Below are 20,718 nucleotides of genomic sequence, written 5' to 3'. Positions count from 1 at the left end.
CAGGAGTGGATCTGCAGCGCCCCAGAGACCTGGTCGTTGCAGTATGACACTCTGCCACTAAGGGGAGTGATGGTACGTCTGATGGCACTAAGGAGTTCTCCTGACCAGGTATCACCAGAACACATTACACTTCACACTCCGGCCACTAGGGGGAGAAAAAGGCTTTATTTATTGGGCCACTCCTCACATTGGTAAAACTAGGGGCTGGGGAGGAAGTTAGTCAGAAGCTGACTGGGTTGGATTCAGGCAACATCCCATGGCAGGGGGTGTTGCAGGGAGAAGGCACAGGGGGGTCCCTGTCAGGCGTGGGAACCTGGCAGGTGCCTAGCGAACAGAACAGAACGTTACGGAGCCGCGCCTGCACCTCTTGCGGCGGCATCCTAAGAGAGAGACACGAAGGGAAGGATATTGTGGAACAGTGTAAACGAGATCAAGCACAAAGGAGAGCCAGTAGGAGTCGTGCCGAGAGACAGAGGCAACATCCTACTGAGGCGCGTAGTCGGTGGCCGGAACACCGCAGGAGTAACTGACTTCAGGCCTTACTTCAAACTCCGCCGGACAGTTGATTATAGGTTGGCTGTCTACCTTACTACACCTACGAAGACATAGGGGGCAACGCGTGAAGAGGGGCGTCTCTAGGGTCCCGGAAGAGCTCCGAGCCTTCCCGTCATACGGGTGGCGTCCTAGCCATAACATACCTGGGGGATGTTAGAAACTAGTAACATCTGGAACCAAAGAACGAGAGAGCTGTAGAGAAGGAACGAACGAGAACAGCAGTTGTGAGGACTATTCCGAATGCTCAGCAGGGTAGGACTACAACACACAGGCGCTAGTGGTAGGCAACGATTTCCATCTGCGAAGGAAACTGGATGTGTCCATCGGACCGGCCGGTCTCTGAGAGCCCTGTTAAACGTACTCTGGATTGAGGACCCTGAAGCCTTCAGTAAAGAGGTAAAGAGACTGCAACCTTGTGTCCTCGTTATTGACTGTACCTCACACCATCACCATCCACCTTACTGGGAAACCCTGGGGACATACTTCACCTGTGGGAAGGTATACCATCCAGCTGCCATTTCATCACCCCAGCGGACCCCATAGCAGCGTCGGTCACCCTGACCGAACACCACAGGTGGCGTCACGAACCCCTGACAGACTATATCTCCACCTTTATTGGACGCCCCTTAGCAGGGTCGCGGACCGGGTCTAGCCACCGTGATAGCCTCAGAACCGAACCAGAGAGGCCCGGTACCGAGAACCCGTGGCCCTGTGTCTGGGGGCGCTCCAGATCCAAAACACAGAAGAGGTGAAAGTCATTCAGTTATTATTTTTCTCAGTGTTTGCTCCTGTCTGTTTTTTTTAAGCTGACAAATACTGATGTAAAATACTGGCCAAAATACTCACTTTGTGAATGAGGCGAGGAAGCTGCTTGTAATCCTGCTGTAATACAAGTTCTTATTCCAATGATGATTGCACACTTGCTTGTCTTCTCTGCTCCATGATATTCAGCAGAGCAGGAGCAACACCTGGGGCAAAACTGTGACCGGCAGATGTCCGGCGCTATGACACAGTGACATGTGATGGACCCCAACTCCCAAACAAAATGAATCACACAGACGCACACAAAATAAATACACAAAGCATTGTAATTAGGTGTCAAACTTTCTCAATTTTATTTACATTCACATGACACCAAAAATGGCACAACCCCTGACTCACGAAGAGTCACCCTCCAGCACTCAGGAGAGGAAAAAACCCCCTGTGGTGGAAACCTCTAGGAAGCCATGGCTGGGGGATCGCCGTTCCCTTGGGCTTAGAGAGTTAGTGCCGATATATAACAAATGTAACAAGTTTTAACATTTGAACATTTTACCAGATTTACAGAGAACGACATAACAAATATAGACTATAAATGTGATAAACCGGATGTGGGAGAGATCTGGCTGCGATATCGGTCACCACATTGGTTGTTAGACCCAATTTAGTTGATCTGATTGCCCAGATGGATGAACCATTTCTTCCTTACAGATCCAGGTCCACCTCTCATAAATTTAGACTACTGGTTACCGGGATTGATCATAATGGATAACCCGTAATAGGAGAAATACCCCCTCCCCCTTCTCCCATCCCAATTTATCACCCATTAAAGTCATAGGTGCTTCCATGAACTCCCAAAGGAGAGCAGCTCTTTGTAGAGGGTAACAGAAGGGGATCCAGTGCTGGGCACCCCCCTCGGTTACCATCCCATGCCCTGTGGGTGTCTAAAGCAGACAAACCCCTTCCCTGCTAGAACCTCCAAATTTCACCAAGGTCGGCACATTACGTGGGGTGGTCAAGCTCAACGTCCTCAGGCGCATCACTAATGGCGCCGATTGTGGCAGCATGGCCTTCTATTATGGAATCTTCTTTATCACACTTGTTTATGACCTCATAACAGATGTCATGGTTACTGCAGGGGCTATTACTGAGGCAGGACTCAAGTATTAACCCTTTTATCATTGGTCATTCACTTCATTATAGAGGCAAATAACTGCACTTGTTACCAAGCAGGCGCCTATCATTATGGCTTCCCTTAGGCACCATAAGAAGTACAGATTAAACGTGCAAGTAGTGTTGAGCGATACCGTCCGCTATTTGAAAGTATCGGTATCGGATGGTATCGGCCGATAACCGAAAAATATCGGATATCGCCGATACCGATATCCGATACCAATACAAGTCCATGGGACACAAATATCGGAAGGTATCCTGTAATGGATCCCAGGGTCTGAAGGAGAGGAAACTCTCCTTCAGGCCCTGGGATCCATATTCATGTGTAAAATAAAGAATAAAAATAAAAAAATATTGATATACTTACCCTCTGACGCGCCCTGGTCGTCACCGCTGCAACCGCCTTGCTTTCATTCCGAAGAATGAGCGCGTAAAGGGCCTTCGATGACGTCGCGGCTTGTGATTGGTCGCTGAGCGTTCATGTGACTTTTTTTCCAAAGTCCATAAAATAATAAAAAGAAATCTATACATGTTGGATACTGTAGTAACCATGCTGACCTGAAGAATTGTGTTCCCTGCTATTTTGTTACGACACAACTGATGTGACCAAAATTGAACTGCCCTAAAAACGATGCCGCTTTTTCACCATTTCATCATAGTTGAAATTTGATTAACCTTTTTCCTGTACATTATATGGTAAAATGCACGATGTATTTGAAAACTACAACTAGTCTCACAGAAAACAAGCCCTTACACAGGTAGGAAAAATGAAAAAGAAAAAAAAGTTATGGCTCTGGGAAGAAGGGAAGGAAAAAATGAAATAGCAAAAATGAAAATTGGTCACATCCTTAAGGGGATAAAGAAGTGATGACCCTTAGGAGATAATCCACTTATCAGCTCCCAGGTCCTAAAGGCAAATCAATGGTCATTTGCTATTGATTTCCGGGAACAGAAATTTCTGAGACGTCCCCAAGGAGATCAATCTCCACAGAGCCCTGGGGATAGTCTGAGACAGCAATGTGATCTCTTTCAATGCTAGACTACAAGACCTTTTATAATACTCACCTACAGGGCGGTCAGGTCTGCTGGGCATCGCTGTCTTTGCCCGGCGCCTCCCTTCTTCCTGGGATGCCGTCCTCTTTCTTGCTTCGTGTGGATGATGCGTCCTGCGTCATCCATACAGTCTCCTCGGCACAGCGCTCCGGCGCAGACGTAGTTCTCTTCCCTGTCGAGGGTAAAGTACTGCAGTGCGCATGCGCCGGGAAAGGTTAAAGAATGTTGGAGCATGCACACTGCAGAACAGAAGTAGGCCTGTAAAGGAGCGCGATCCCGGGATGAATGTGTGGATGATGTAGGGATGTGTCATACATAAGAAACCACAGAAGGAAGACGGCATCGCAAGAAGAGACGAGGCACCGGACCTAACCCTCATCATACCCGATTGCCCCATAGGTGAGTATCATAAAAGGTCTTTTTCTTGTTTTGCAGGCAAGATTAGTCGCAGATATACAGCATATTAGAATGCTGTGTATCAGGGCTGAAAGGTATTGGCCTTACCTCATATGGGACAAACCTGGTGACAGATAGAGATGAGTGAACCTTTTGACGTTCGGTTCTGTTTGGCAGACATTTAAATGTTCGCCGACTTGTTCGACTAATGGTTTGACGAACGTAACCTAACGTCAAAAGCCATGCCTCCCCTCCCGCACCTTTTCAGGCACATGACAGCTAATCTGATCAGCTGACATGTGCCCCTAACAGCCGCAGGTGGAATCGCGATCCACCCGTGGCTATTAACATGTTAAATGCCACTGTCGAATTCCGACAGCAGCATTTACCATTCACGTGCCGGAAGCGCATCACAAACCACGACCATCGGTGCCTCTGTCACATTACCGTGGGGCGCTGATGAGTTGGCATGACAACCCGGGGTCTGCCGGAGACCCATGTGATTGTGATTACTGATCTGTCAGATGACAGCGTGAGTTTACCTCCGGTCACAAGCGTCGGACGATGTGACTACTGCTCCCATCAGCATACACCTGCTGCAGCTGATAACAGATAGAGCAGGTGCCGCTGATGGGATTATTCATCAGCCGGTGCCTGCGTTATAAATAAATGAAAAAAAAATGACGTAGGTTCCCATGTATTTTTGATAACCAGCCAGGCAAAACTGGCAGATGTGGGCCGCAACCCTCAGCTATCAGTTTCAGCAAGGCTGGTTATCAAGAATAGCGGGGTCCACACCGTTTTTTTAATTATTTATATAATGTACAAAAACGGCGTGGGTTTCTGCCATTTTGACAACGACACAAGATAAAGCAGACAGCAGGGGCTGGTATTCTGAAGCTGGGAGGTGGCCATGGATATTGTCCCCCCCCCCAGCCTACAAATTTTGGTGCTTTGCCCGGCTCTTCCCACTTGCCCTGGTGTAATGACAAGTGGGGTAATAATTGGGGGGTTGATTTCACTTTTGTACTGTCAAGTGACATCAAGCCCAGAGGTTAGTAATGGAGTGGCATCTATAAGACGCCCCCAATACTAAACCCATAGTCATATTGTTTAAAAACAAAAAAACAAATACCACCAGAATAAAGTCCATTCATTGAAATAATGACACAGGCTCCTTTAATGAATCTAAATTAAACGATACTCATGTCATCGCCCAGTCCACTGAAGCCATGGTCATGATAAAACACTGTGGACCTACACCAGCAGATGACATGGCTCCCCAAACCGTCACTGGTTATGGAAACCTCACACTAGACCTTGGAAATGAAGGTTCCCGAGTCTGGAGGAAGAGTGGAGGCCACAATCCAAGCTGCTGGAGGTCTGGTGTGAAGTTTCCACAATCAGTGATGGTTTGGGGAGCCATGTCATCTGCTGGTCCACTGTGTTTTATCAAAACCAAAGTCAGCGCAGCCGTCTACCAAGAGCACTTCATGCTTCCCTCTGCCGACAAGCTTTTTGGAGATGGAAATGTCATTCTCCAGCAGGACCTGGCACCTGTCCACACGGCCAAAAGTACCAATACCTCGTTTATATGCAACAGTATCACTGGGCTTGATTGGCCGCAAACTCGCCTGACCTTAACCCCATAGAGAATCTATGGAGTATTGTCAAGAGGAAGATGAGAGACACCAGACCCAACAATGCAGACGAGCCGAAGACTGCTAACAAAGCAACCTGGGCTTCCATAACCTCTCAGCAGTACCACAGGCTGATCGCCTCCATGACACGCCATATTGATGCAGTAATTGATCCAGTAATTGATGCAGTAATTGATTTCGTATTGAAGAACTGAAATAAATTAACTTTTTGATGATATTCTAATTTTGTGAGAAGCACCTGAATGTCCGCCCCTGCCCCCACAGCAAATTGTGTATATACAGCAAGTACAGTCATTCCTGGCGCCCCCAAGCCATGACTCGTAGACAGCCGCACTACAGTCAGTCACAGCTCTGAGAAATCCCTCTGTTTTCCCCTTGTACTACTTTTAATCTATCACAGCAGCCTCCACAGAAGTCACAGGGATCTTCCCACAAAGAAATTGCTTTCCCGAGAGAATTTACATCGACCACTGAATTCCACCAATATCCACTAGGTGGCGCTGCGACGCTTCTTTTGGTTTCTCCAGTGTGTTGTTCTTTCCGTAACATTTCCATAAAGCTACAGGGAATTGAAGATTTCAGCGCAAGTGTTCATGGGATTCGTAGTTCGGCGGCCATATTTTGCTGTACTGTTTCACGTATGAGGCTGTGAGAGAAGGAAGCCTGGAGTCCAGAAGCTGGGAAGTGTGGCCGAAGGGAGGTGGAGCTGGAGGTGAGCTGACCCAGGGATGAGGTGTGGGCCTGGTGGTCTACCTTACACGTCAGCACGGAAACTACATATCCCAGCATGCTGTAGCGCAGAGTGTGCTGGGAAATGGTGGCTGAAGCGACCTGAATTTCTTGGGATAGTTGCTTACACTGCAATCCCCTGATATGTTGGAAGGATGTTTGGAATTTGCTTTAGTATAAAGATCATAAAAACTTTCCAATAATAGACATCTTGTTGCCTTGGAGACCGACCACCCCTGCTAGACGGCAGAACATGCGCGGAGCTTGCCGACTTGTTTCTTTTCAATGTTTTGAAGCTGGAGGACGCTTTTACCTCCTAATCCCCCACTAATACTTACATGTTAGACAGCAGCGGTGGTCGGTCTCCTAGGCAACGAGCTGTAGACAAAAGAAATCGTGTTAATATCTCAAGAACGGCTGGAAATTTTAAGACGCAGTAAACTGCAAAAGTGCTTGTTTTTACAAGCTCTATCCGACTGTATCACATCTGTGAAAACTGGAATTACCCTTTAAATGTCACGATCTATCTTGGGCAGTAGAAATATCCAATTACGAGTCTGTTCCAGCCTGCACCGTGACAGCCAGAGACTTTCTAAAGGGCCCCATTCATCGCCATGTTTGTGCCCCCATAAAAGATAGATGTAGTTGGTATCATCTTGACCATAAAAGTCCAATCTCATAAAATTTAAAGGGGTTGTCCGCTACTCAGACAACACTTTGCCAATCCCTATGTATCCCCCTTGTAAAATAATAACACTTCTACTCCCCTCAGGTGCTAGTGCTGCTCCTGCAGTGTCGGCACTGATTCTCCCAGGGCTTGCGTGACATTATGTTATGTGATCCCTGCTGCCAACCCCTTTAACCTGTTTGGTAAATGGAATTAGCCTCTTGTCTCGTTAAAGATCTGTGACGCAGATGGTTCCTGGCATTTGGGCCGGGCTTTGTGACCGTATTACATTTGTAGGACCCTCGGCTGGCCTGAGCGTGCATGTGTAAGGCTGGGGGGCCGTCAGGAGGTCTCGCCTGAAGTTCTGAATTATTTTTTATTTTTCTATCTCTTTTTGATACAGAATGAATACACCCGCTGCGGACGTGAAGCCGGTCGTTGTGTCCAAGCAGGCAGAGGAGGTCATCAATGGAGTGGTGACCCAGGTGGTCTGCACCGCGTTCACTGACCACATCCTGGTGGTGGTCACTCAGTATGGGAAGATGGGCACACTGGTCTCTGTTACTCCAAACATGGTGTCCGGTGACCTGGGGAAGCCTACGTTGACCACCAAGGTCCTCCTAGGATGTGACGAGGTGAGCAGTATGGGGGTCTGCAGGTTTGTCGTATTCCTTGGTGGCTCTCTGAAGGTTCTCCTCTCCTGACTTTCCTGCACTGATACATTGTAGCAAACTATCATTAGCATTGCTGATTGGATTTGGCTTTGGTAGGATTGTTTAGACTGGACGCAATTGTAGCAAACACTCAGCTGTAAGAAGCATTAGAGGTTTTTAAAGGGTTTGTGCCAAGTTTGGAAGCTATCCCTTATTCTTTGGATAGTGAATATCTTCCCAATCGCTGGTGGTCCGCACCCATCCTGAGAAGGTTGCACTGAGGAATCCCATCTGGGTGGAGCAGAGGCCGAGCATGTGTTTGGCTATTTCCAGCAGTCCCATAGAAGATAGCTGGAGCAGTTATGCGCATGCTCGACCTCCATTCTGTTCAATGAGGCCCTGTTTTCACAATGGCTGGCACAACCCCTTTAATTGAAACCAAGCTCCTACCAGGTCAGGTCCTCTTTTGGGACTCCCAATATATATATAAAAAAATAGTTAAAGGGGTTTTCCACTTTTAAAGAGACCATCTTCTGTATGTAATAAAGCTAAAAGGTCAGTATCGCCCTCCCAATGTTCAGTGCCGGTTTTCCGCCGCTGCTCTGGTTTGTGTTTTGGTTTCAGCAGTGACATTACTTCGACCACTCACGTCACCGCTGCAGCCGAATACTGAGGTCAGCAGATTGTGCCTATTTTATCAGCAGAGCTGATGAGCTCAGTGATTGGCTGCAGCGGTGATGTGAGCCGTCACTGCTGAAGCCAAAACACTGAGACCGGAGCAGCGGCGGAGAGTCGGCACTACTCCCGGGGAGAGGGAGTACCTGCAATGTTTGTTTCGTACATAAAAACATTTTGGGTCCACTTTTCTTAAAGTGGAAAACCCCTTTAAGAAAAATGTTTTACACTATTAAAAACAAAAGAATAAAATAATCCGAATGAAAAATGCTCCATTATGTCATTGCTTGCCCCGATCACAGCAGGTGATGTAGGGCGCTTGTGTCTGTATGTGGAGGCCTTGGGTATACCGATGTGGTAAGGACGGCGATGTAGCTCCTGTAGCCACGTTTCCTTTACGGATCGCTCTAGGGCCGCTTCGTAGTAGACTCTTCCTCCAGAAAACCATTCTGGGGCAGATATTCATTTCGTCTGACTTTCGCACTTCCACAGCCCGTCATTCACGTCTGTGCCAAGAACCTGGTGAGCTTCGTGTCCCAAGAATCCAAGAACAAGCCGGTGCTCCTGGCGGTGGCATTGAAGGACAAGGATGCGGACTGTATCAGGACCCTAAAAGAAGTGATAAAGAGGTGTCAGGTCTGGTGACGCGGAAGATCCTCGGAGCTGGACGGACACATTTCACGCCTGCGCCCAGCGGTGCAGACTGGGGATAACGCCGTACACTGATCGGTTTCTAGACTGATCGATTACCGTGTGATCACTTATCTTTGTTTTTGCATTAAAGGGAGTTTATTTCACACGTGATCAAGTTTACTGCCCGGTATACAGCCGGGGGCATCTACGTTCTGCCCGTCCTCAGCGAGGTGACCAAAGTCTCTGAGGGTAGATTGCAGTACATTTCTTCACCTTTGCAGTGATATAGGCTCGTTTAAAACTGCCTTTCTACAAATGATGAAGGCACAGATAGTGCTGCCTTTTTACCTCTCTCTGTAAACTATGTAGAAACAGTAAGTACTGCTCCATTTGTCTTTGTGTAAATGTCAGCACAGATCGTACTGCTTCCTTGTCTCTCCCAGTAAATAGTGTCAGCACAGATAGTGCTACCTAATTGTCTCCCCTGATAAATGATGTAACCACAGATAGTACTGTCTCTTGATAAATGGTGTAAGCACAGATGGCCCTGCCTCCCTGTAACTCCCAGTTAATGGTGTAGGCACAGATGGTACTGCCTCCCTGTCACTACTAGTAAATGGTGTAAGCACAGATGGTACTGCCTCCCTCTCACTCCCAGTAAATGGCGTATGCACAGATGGTACTGCCTCCCTGTCACTCCTAGTAAATCGTATAAGCACAGATGTTTCTTTCTCCCTCTCACTCCCAGTAAATGGCGTATGCACAGGTGGTACTGCCTCCCTGTCTCTCCCAGTAAATGGTGTAAGCACAGATGGTACTGCTTTCCTGTCTCTCAGTAAATGGTGCAAGCACAGATGGTACTGCTTTCCTGTCTCTCAGTAAATGGTGCAAGCACAGATGGTACTGCTTTCCTGTCTCTCAGTAAATGGTGCAAGCACAGATGGTACTGCTTTCCTGTCTCTCCCAGTAAATGGTGTAAGCACAGAAGGTACTGCCTCCCTGTCACTCCCAATGAATGGTGTAAGCACAAAAAGTACTGCCTCCCACTTTATATTGGTGTAAGCGCAGGCAAGTGGAGTAGGTACAGATAGTACTACCATCTCGTATCTCCCAGTAAAAGATTTAGCCACTGATAGTTTCTCCCTTTAAATGATGTATAGTTCTGCCTCATAGATGGACGGCAGGTCAGATATTACTAGTTTTACAGCTCTCTGTAAATGATGTAGGTACAGGTGGCATAACCGCCCTCTTTCCTTGTAAATCATTTAGCCACACATAGTACTGATTTCCCTTGGCTCACTCTAAATGACATAGGTACAGATAGTGCTACCTCCATGTCTCTTCCTGTACATGATGGACATGTAAATGGTACTTTCTTTGTGTCTCTATATGAAAACGGTGTAAGCTCAGATAGTGCTGCTTCCCTGTTTCTGCCTTTAAATTATGTAGGCTCAGATAGTACTGTCATCCTATCCCTGCACCTCCTATCACTCAGTCACATATTTCTACCACAAAAGCCTTAACTGTAACATAAAGATGCGAGTGAGGAAATCCACTTTGGGGGCATTATGCTGTGTGGGTGGGCACTGCGGGGACATCATATTGTGTGGGAGGAGGAGAATGGAGGATTTGTGCTGTGTTGAGGAGCATAGTGAGGGCATCATATTGTGTGAAGGAGGCCTTGTGTTATGTTGAGGGGCACAGTGGGGGCATCATTGTGTGAGGGAGGCACTATGGAAGCATTGTGCTGTGTTAAGAAGCAACTTATTGTGTGGGGGACATTGTACTCTGTTAAGGGGCGGCACAGTGGAGGCATCATTGTGTGAGGGAGGCACTATGGAAGCATTGTGCTGTGTTAAGAAGCAACTTATTGTGTGGGGGACATTGTACTCTGTTAAGGGGCGGCACAGTGGAGGCATCATTGTGTGAGGGCGGCAGTATGGGGGCATTGTGCTGTGTAGAGGGGCACAGTGGGGGCATCGTCTGAAGGAGGCATTATGCCCTGTTGAGGGTCATCATATTGTGTGGGGGGCATTGTACTGTGTAAAGGGGCACAGTAAGGGCATCATATTGTGTGGGGACATTGGACTTTGTTAAGGGGCGGCACAGTGGAGGCATCATTGTGTGAGGGTGGCAGTATGGGGGCATTGTACTGTGTAGAGGGGCACAGTGGGGGCATCGTCTGTGGGAGGCATTATGCCCTGTTAAGGGTCATCATATTGTGTGGGGGGCATTGTAATGTGTAAAGGGGCACAGTGGTAGCATCATTGTGGGAGGGAGGCACTGTGGAGGCATCGTGCTGTGTTTAGGGTCATATTGTGTGGGGGGCATTGTACTGTGTAAAGGGGCACAGTGGTAGCATCATTGTGGGAGGGAGGCACTGTGGAGGCATCGTGCTGTGATTAGGGTCATATTGTGGGGAGCATTGTACTGTCGGGGCACAGTAAGGGCATCATATTGTGTGTGGGAGTCACTGGAGGCATCGTGCTGTGTTGAGGGGCATACTTGCGGCCTCATATTTAGGGGGGTGCCTTAGCGAGCCAAAAAGTTTGTTTCCATCGTTGGAGTTGGGCTGTATTCCTACATCGAGGTAACAATAACTTCTGATGTGTGATCCCTATGCAAAATAGGGCAGAGCGATTCTTTTGGGTGACTCTTCGGCTTCTATACCCTCAATGGTTACACCCCAGGCTCCTTCCCAGTATAAGACCCCTGTCTTCTGGTTGGTGTCGGGGAGGAGGGTCAGGTTATTCCATAATGACGGCTTATACTAAGGATCCCTTTATATGAGCATGTAATACCGTCACATGAATACTCATCTACATCCATAATAAACCCCATTACCTATAAAACACAAAGAATTAATCTCCTGTGATTGTTAAATAAAAAAAAATGTTTGTATTTCTTTTTAGTTTGTTTTGTTTTTTTTTTCCTTTTTTTTTCGGTGGGAGAAAATGACAAACTCATAAATTGCCCCTGATGTCATTTTGTACTTGTCAGTCGCGGCTTAGCTGAGAAAAAATGTGAATTTATCTGCGATCCGCGCGGCGTTTGCACTGATACATTTTAAGGTAAATAAATCAGGAAATAACTTTGTGTTTGTTGGGGGATAATTATACTTTACCGTCTCACATTTGCATATAATCTAACCTGTTTCTGTACTGGGGAAATAAAAAATAAATTGTTTTCCGCCAGACAATAAATGGGAGACGCAAAGTGAATGATGAACCAAATCTACGGAAATTATAGCAGGGGAGGAAAAATAAAGTAAAAGTAGAAAATATAAAGTAATCATAGAAAATGAGGTTTAATGCTTTTGTCATTGCAGCTTGAGGAAATGATTAGTGAGAGCAATGTAATGCGAGCGAGAAGATTCAATGAAGAAGGATTTCTCTCCGCTCAGGGAAGAAAAAGCAGAAAGATTAAAAAAAAAACATAATTAAAGGGACAGGAATCTTAGAATAGGACTTAAAAATATAAAAATATATTAATCATTTACAAAAAAAAGATATTTTGAAATAGTTATTGAGATCTGTAAAGAAGTATTGTAGTTTTAATATTAACCACTAGAGGTCAGTAGTAGAGTCCCTGTTGCAGTGGATCTCACTTTTCAACTGCTGCGCACAGCACATGGTGGTGACAGTGATATCTAATTTATATATATATATATCATTTACATGAGCCAATTATTTTGACAAATTGCTTGTTTACGAGCGATCGTGATGGCTGGCCATTGTAAATTAAGGGAATGTATTTTGGGGGAATACAATTCACACTTGCATATTACAGATCCACATTAATTCTGTTCCTGGTGTGATATTGAGAATGAGACAAGTCGCTTATTTAAAAAAAAAAAGTGTAATGATAAAGTTTTTGGTGATAGTCATGTCCTGGGGGGTGTCCAGAGCTGAGCCAGTTCCATAAACAGCTGGCACCTGGCTCTAATGGCAGCGATCAGATCTAGCTCCGATCACTGCAGCCAAGCACAACGACGCCACCTAAGTGGTTACAGACAGTCGGGTCCCTACAGAAAGCCCATCCGGTGGCCCACTGAAGGCCCCTGTGCCTGCCATCTATACAATACGCTGCAAGACAGAAGAGTCCGGTGTATCGTCCCTGCAACCAAGAGATGGCAGGTTAGGATACACTAGAGCGGACCTGGGCAGGAGGCCTGTGAGCCCCAGGAGCCCCCCTGTGTTCCAGTGTGACCCATGGACTGGTGTGTGGATATCATTACTATGTAAGAGGGCGGTGTGGGGAACATATTGTGTAAGAGGACTTTGTGGGGACATACTATGTAGGGGGGCAGGCTGTGAGGGGTTATCATATTACATGGGGGTGCTGTGTGGGAACATGTAAGGGGGCTGTGAGGGTATATATTATGTGGGGGGCTCTGTGGGGCCTTCATACTGTGTGGGAACATTGTGTAGGTAGCTTGTGAGGGAATATACTACTTTGTGGCTCTGTGGGGACATACTATGTAGGGGGCAGGCTGTGAGGGGATATCATATTACATGGGGGGGCTCTGTTGAGACATCATGCTGTGTGGGAACATATGTAAGGGGGCTTTGTGGCAACATACTGTATGGGGGGCAGGCTGTGAGGGGATATATTATGTGGTGGGGCCTTCATACTGTGTGGGAACATTGTGTTGGGGGCCGTGAGGGGATATCATACTACTTTGTGGCTCTGTGGGGACATATTGTGTAGGGGGGCTGTGAGGGGATATCATACTACGCTTGGGGCTCTTTAGGGACATCATGCTGTGTGGGAACATTGTGTAGGGGGCTGTGAGGGGATATACTACGTGGAGGGTTCTGTGGTAACATATTGCGTAGGGTGGCTTTGTGAGGACATACTGTAAAGGGGGGCTGTGGGGAATATCATACTGTGTAGGGGGGATTTTGTGAGGACATAGTGTGTAGAGGGGCTGTGAGGGGATATCATTACATGAGGGGCTCTGTGGAGACATACTGTGTGGAAACATTGTGTAAGGGGGCTTTGTGGGGCCATACTGTGTACGGGGGCTGTGAGGGGATATCATACTACGTGAGGGCCTCTGTGGGGACATCATACTGTGTAGGGGCTTTGTGGGGACATTGTATGTGGGGGGGCTGTGTCGGAATATATTATGTGGGAGCCTGTGGGGGACATCGTACTGTGTAGAGGGGATTTGTGGGGACATACTATGTGTGGGGGCTGTATTGCGATATCATACTACGTGGGGACCTCTGTGGGGACATCATACTGTGTAGGGGCTTCGTGGGGACATTCTATGTTGGGGGGGCTGTGTCGGGATATCATATTATGTGGGGGACATCATAGTGTGTGTGGAGACTGTAGGGGCATCATATTGTGTTGTGAGATGTTGCTGAATAGTCGGAGCAGAATAATTTGCTCTTTTATATCTTTTTATAAAAAGCAGTAAATTACCGTATATTTTTTTATTTATTAGCTGATACAGGGTAGAACACCTTACATGTATTAACAATAGCTGCGAGTCACCAGACCTAATTATGTGATAAAAATTGATATAAAACAATAATATAATAACGAGCAGAATAAAGTTCAGCTGATTGGATCGGCCCCCCACAACAGTCACAGCCTCTCTTGTGGCCCCTTGGGAAATGAATTACCCGCAACTGCACTAAAGGGAATAATAATAAAAATGGAAAAAGCAGTTGAAAAAAATTCTCACACTTTCCCCTCCCCCTCTTTATTTTTTCCACTCTTCAAATTAAAAAAAAAACTTTAAAAAAGTTGAAAATATACATTTTTAGTATCGTCAAGTCGTCAAGTCCAAAAAAAGTGTTTTTGTACAGTAAATGATGTAAAACGATAAATAGTAGAATTGCTGCTTTTTTTTTACCTTGCTTCACTTTTTTTTCTGTGCTTTTTTTTTTGTTTTTTTAGTTTGTTTTTTTAGCACATTATATGGTAATGTGAATGGCGTCATTCAAACCTGCAAGAAACAAGCGCTCATACGTATGATAATGGACAAATAAAAAAGGTATGGCGCATAGAAGAGGGGATAATTAAAAAAAAAAGAATTTGGGAGGCGTTAAAATTCTGTTACACGTGACTTATTGTTATGATCTAGACATCTCCAACCCATAATAACAACAATCTAATATAAATGCATAAAGTGATCAAAACTATCATTTACGGTTGATTCCTGCTTTATAAATCTTAGAGTCTCCGTTGTCTTATGTCTTTCTGTCGCTTTTCAGAAACTTCTGCAAAACTTCACAAAAGAAGCGAAGAACTTTGCAGGGGGCGTGGCCAGTGTGGAGTGGGCGTGGCTAGTGTGCAGGTGACAGCTGAGCTGCCTGCCCGCTGTCCTGTAGAGCAGGTAATACAGATCAGGGCGAGGAGGCGGAGAGAGGACAGACAGGAAGGGAAGACTCCTCACTTCGGATCCCTGGAAGATCCATGAATCCTATTTGGCTCCAGGACTCCGCAGAACAAACGTTTCCGCTCTGGGATTATTAAGAAGATCTATTAACGAGGCTCCGAAATCTGGATAGAGGGATCCGCAGAGGTACAGTATCCGACTGCTACGTGTCGCCTTTTATACAAAGCCTATAACTAACCAATACTTGTCCTGCTGGTTTTCCTGCCTTCGATAACTAATATCCAGGGCGAGAGTCTTATACCGGGAGTGTCGGGTCTTATACCGGGGGTGTGGGGTCATATACCGGGAGTGTGGGGTCTTGTAGGGCCGTGCGCCATATATACATAATCGTAGGCTTGAGAAGTAACTACAGCTGGTATTGAGCTCGCTGACGATCCCAGATCTGCTGGATCTGAAGTCGTTGAAGAACGACAAATTCTGTCTTGGTTTATCAGCCACCTCCTGGCATTGAGGCTAAATAGTAGCTACAGAAGGCGATAACATGATAGATGTCTGATCTTTGAAGATCTGACCCCTGATCCCAAAAACTCGTCTCTTTTTATAATCCCCAGACACAAAATCTAAGAACGTGGATCTGAAGTTGTTGTGGAACGACAAATTCCTGCTTGCTTTATCAGCCACCTTCTGGCATTGATGCTAAATAGTAGTTACAGAAGGCGATAACGTGATAGATATTAAAGACACAGATAGATGTCTGATGTTTGAAGATCTGACCCCTGATCCCAAAAAGTCAGCTCTTTTTTATAACCCCCAGACACAATATGGAAGAACGACTATACATTATATGCCAACAACAAGGGGCATGGATTCAGGGTGGATGGGGGTCCAATGGGTCAAACCCAACAACCTCACTAAACCCTTTTACCATACCCTTATATCTGCTTACGGATATGTTCCCTCGCATCCCCCATAAGATGGGATTAGTCAGGCAGCCATATTACTGCCATACTCGCACCCCCCATAAGATGGGATTAGTCAGGCAGCCAGGTTACTGCCATAGGGTAATATATACTATAAATATACATATATACACATTTATATATAAGAAGGTGCTAGACACATCTGACTCCTCTTTCATCAGAAGGAAACAATAGGTCAGATAACATACGGTAGACCCAACATCCCAGCTCTCCAGGACTGGAGATAATGATATTGTATTCCGATCCCATTATCTATGATCAGGAATACTATGAATATTGTGTGAGTTCCCTGACCGGACATTGTAAAGCCTTTAAAGGGTTATTCTCCATCTTCAGAAATGTGTATATCCTGATAGTGCTCGCAAAAACAAATACTTTTGCAATTCACTGCTTAATACAATTTTCAACCATTTTTGAGATATTAACATTTTACTTTTGTTTACATCTTGTTACCTTGGAGACCGACCACCGCGGCTAGACAGCAGGACATACACAGTGATTACAAGCTCTTTTCTGTTGAGCTTGTAAGTACTATTTTGAAGATGGCCTGGATCGCTGGAGCATGCCGTCGCCTACTAATTCAAGGCAACTTCAGCTCATGGCTTATAAGCTATACCGCAGAGGTGGTCGGTATCCTAGGTAACAAGCAATAAACAAAGTAACAGTTCTAATATCTGATAATTTTAATAAGCTGTAAATTTCAAAAGTGCTTGTTTTTACCGAAAGTGACCATCTATCGAAAGAGTAATACATTTTAAAGGTCTATAAAATAATATGAGAATTGGCTGAATTTCATGGCACTGACTGACCGTCTTATGTGTATGGCGACCTCCCGACTCTTGCTCGACAGATGATGCAGAAAAGAGAAGCATTGGGTAGTTGGAATTCTGTAGCTGATCTGTTCATTTTCAGGGGAGAGAAGCAAATCCACATGATTGTGGACACCCAACGCATCGCCTTCTTGTGTCAGCGCCTCAACACATCACATTCTGGTGGCAGCGCCCCAACGCATCGCATTCTCGTGGTAGTGCCCCAACACATAGCCTTCTGTTGGCAGCACCCCAGCGCATCGCCTTCTGGTGGCAGTGCCCCAATGCATTGCCTTCTGGTGGCAGCGCCCCAATGCATCATCATCTGATGGTACCGTCCCAACTCATCACCTTCTGGTGGCAGCTCCCCAATGCATTGCCTTCTGGTGGTAGTGCCGAAACGCATTGCCTTCTGTTGGCAGTGCCCCAACACATTCCCTTCTGGTGGCAGCACCCCAGCGCATCGCCTTCTGGTGGCAGTGCCCCAATGCATTGCCTTCTGGTGGCAGCGCCCCAATGCATAATCATCTGATGGTACCATCCCAACACATCACCTTCTGGTGGCAGCTCCCCAATGCATCGCCTTCTGGTGGTAGTGCCGAAACGCATTGCCTTCTGTTGGCAGCTTCTCAACGCATTTCCTTCTGGTGGCAGCGCCCCATCACATCACCTTCTGGTGGCAGCGCCCCAACGCATCGTCTTCTGGTGGCAGCACCCCAACGCATCGCCTTCTGGTGGCAGAGCCCCAATGCATCATCGTCTGATGGTACCGTTCCAACACATCACCTGTTGGTAGCGCCCCAACACATTGCTTTCTGTTGGCAGCATCCCAACACATCACATTGTCTTCTGGTGGCAGCGCCCCAACGCATCGTCTTCTGGTGGGAGCTTCCCAACGCATCGCCTTCTGGTGGCAGCGCCCCAGCGTTTCACCTTCTGGTGGCAGCACCTCAACGCATTGCCTTCTGGTGGCAGCGCCCCAATGCATCGTCTGATGGTACCGTCCAAACACATCACCTTCTGTCGGCAGCGCCCCAGTGTATCACCTTCTGGTGGCAGCGCCCCAACACATTGCCTTCTGGTGGCAGCGTCCCAACGCATCACCTTCTGGTGGCAGCGCCCCAACACCGCCTTCTGGTGGCAGTGTCCCAACGCATCACCTTCTGGTGGCAGCGCCCCAGCATATCTCAGTCTGGTGGCAGCGGCCCAACGCTTCGCCTTCTGGTGGCAGCGCCCCAACACTTCGCCTTTTGGTGGCAGCGCCCCAACACTTCGCCTTTTGGTGGCAGCGCCCCAACGCTTCGCCTTCTGGTGGCAGCACCCCAACGCTTCGCCTTCTGATGGCAGTGCCCCAACGCTTCGTCTTCTGCTGACAGGCGCCCCAAAACATCGCCTTCTGTTGACAGTGCCCCAACGCATCGTCTTCTGGCGGCAGCACCTCAACACATTGCCTTCTGGTGGCAGCGCCCCAATGCATCATCGTCTGATGGTACCGTCTCAACACATCACCTTCTGTCGGCAGTTCCCAATGCATCGCCTTCTGTTGGCGGCGCCCCAACACTGCCTTCTGGTGACAGTGCCCCAACACATCACCTTCTGGTGGCAGCGCCCCAGCATATCTCATTCTGGTGGCAGCGCCCCAGCATATCTCATTCTGGTGGCAGCGGCCCAACGCTTCGCCTTCTGGTGGCAGCGCCCCAACACTTCGCCTTCTGGTGGCAGCGCCCCTACACTTTGCCTTCTGGTGGCAGCACCCCAACGCTTCGCCTTCTGATGGCAGTGCCCCAACGCTTCGCCTTCTGATGGCAGTGCCCCAACGCTTCGTCTTCTGCTGGCAGTGCCTCAACACATCGCCTTCTGTTGACAGTGCCCCAACGCATCGTCTTCTGGCAGCAGCACCTCAACGCATTGCCTTCTGGTGGCAGCGCCCCAATGCATCATCGTCTGATGGTACCGTCTCAACACATCACCTTCTGTCGGCAGCGCCCCAGTGTATCACCTTCTGGTGGCAGCGCCCCAACACATTGCCTTCTGGTGGCAGCGTCCCAACGCATCACCTTCTGGTGGCAGCGCCCCAACACCGCCTTCTGGTGGCAGTGTCCCAACGCATCACCTTCTGGTGGCAGCACCCCAACACCGCCTTCTGTTGGCAGTGCTCCAACGCATCGCCTTCTGGTGGCAGCGCCACAGCATATCATTCTGGTGGCAGCGCCCAACGCTTCGCCTTCGGTGGCAGCGCCCCAACACTTCACCTTCTGGTGGCAGTGCCCCAACGCTTCATCTTCTAGTGGTAGTGCCCCAACGCTTCGCCTTCTGGTGGCAGCGCCCCAGCACTTCGCCTTCTGATGGCAGTGCCCCAACTCTTTGTCTTCTGGTGGCAGTGCCCCAACACTTCGCCTTCTGGTGGCAGTGCCCCAACGCTTCGCCTTCTGGTGGCAGTGCCCCAACACTTCGCCTTCTGGTGGCAGTGCCCCAACGCTTCATCTTCTAGTGGCAGTGCCCCAACACTTTGCCTTCTGGTGGCAGCGCCCCAACCCTTCACCTTCTGATGGCAGTGCCCCAACACTTCACCTTCTGATGGCAGTGCCCCAACACTTCACCTTCTGATGGCAGTGCCCCAACTCTTTGTCTTCTGGTAGCAGCGCTTGTTATTGGGCGGCTGCTGGCAGCTATATTGTCGCTACCTGTCACATGAACTTCTTGTATTTATAGAATAGGAATACTTGTTATTGTATTATTATACTGAACGTCCAGATGCCAGGAGCAGTGGTGGCGGATGGGAGGGGTGATTCTAATGTCTTCCTTGTTTATGTCGGCATCAGCTTTCATGTCAGCTTGTGTGCTCCTGCCGGAGGTTTGGGAGCTCCCGTGTGAATTTATGTTGTGGTATCACACATCAGTCAGGTGCAGCCGCCCCATAATCCACTCCGGACTATCCGGCATTACAGAGAGTTTTATGGGATTCTATAAAGAAAACTAAAATAATAGTTATACGACTCACACATTTTAGGTCTAAGGCTTTATTCACACTTCAGTGATCTGTACGAGGACACGTTATGTTCCAGGCTTATTCAGAATTCCATTTTACAGACATATCTTTATTTTTGCATATTGATGGTCTGCAGAAAAAAAAAATATATATATATATACCGTTCATTCAATACATTGGTCTCCTTGGGGAATGTGACCAGTGTAAAGTGGTCATCTGTAACCTGCGGCAAAACTACCACTATCTGCAGGCTGGGAATGGTGGTTTTACAAAAACTGGTGTAGAGTCTGTCATCACAAGATGACTGTTCAAACCAAGCACAGGCGCTCGGTGCACCCTTGGTGTGGCCGAACAGTTTATTGCAGGTGGAGGTCTCTGTAGACCACCAGTGAAACCATTCATTCCTAATGGAAATGTCGACCAGCTGAACGCTCGGCTATCTGTGGTGGTCCCATGGAAAATGAATGTGCGTGATCAGCCATCGCTCCATCTGAGCCCTGGTTCTCGGAATCAGTGGGGGCCTCAGCAGTGAGACCCCCACAATCCGGACGTTATCCACTCAGTACAACCCCTTTAACTGAACGCAGCGAGCTCCTAGTGCAGGCGTCGGGGAGATCGGATCAGCGTCAGG

The 20,718-nt window shown here is 47.6% G+C and overlaps 2 protein-coding genes across 2 annotated transcripts in view; both read left to right on the top strand.

Annotated features, from left to right (window-relative positions):
- The first annotated feature begins 6,191 nt into the window (after positions 1-6,191).
- PSMG3 (proteasome assembly chaperone 3) lies at positions 6,192-9,118 on the top strand. Its single transcript, XM_069734322.1, has 3 exons — positions 6,192-6,309; positions 7,397-7,628; positions 8,814-9,118. The coding sequence occupies exons 2-3, from the start codon at positions 7,398-7,400 to the stop codon at positions 8,964-8,966; spliced, it is 384 nt and encodes a 127-aa protein (XP_069590423.1). The 5' UTR covers positions 6,192-6,309; position 7,397; the 3' UTR covers positions 8,967-9,118.
- A 6,195-nt stretch (positions 9,119-15,313) lies between these two features.
- The window catches only part of TMEM184A (transmembrane protein 184A), a 29,116-nt gene continuing 23,711 nt past the window's right edge, over positions 15,314-20,718 (top strand). The window contains exon 1 of the mRNA XM_069734321.1: positions 15,314-15,495. The gene's annotated coding sequence lies outside the window, so the exon portion shown is untranslated. The remainder of the gene's footprint in view (positions 15,496-20,718) is intronic.

The sequence above is a fragment of the Ranitomeya imitator genome, chromosome 7 (assembly GCF_032444005.1).
Source record: "Ranitomeya imitator isolate aRanImi1 chromosome 7, aRanImi1.pri, whole genome shotgun sequence".
In the NCBI taxonomy this organism is placed as follows: Eukaryota; Metazoa; Chordata; class Amphibia; order Anura; family Dendrobatidae; genus Ranitomeya; species Ranitomeya imitator.
Note: the sequence above shows the minus strand (reverse complement) of the source record. Positions and strands in the feature narration are given on the sequence as shown.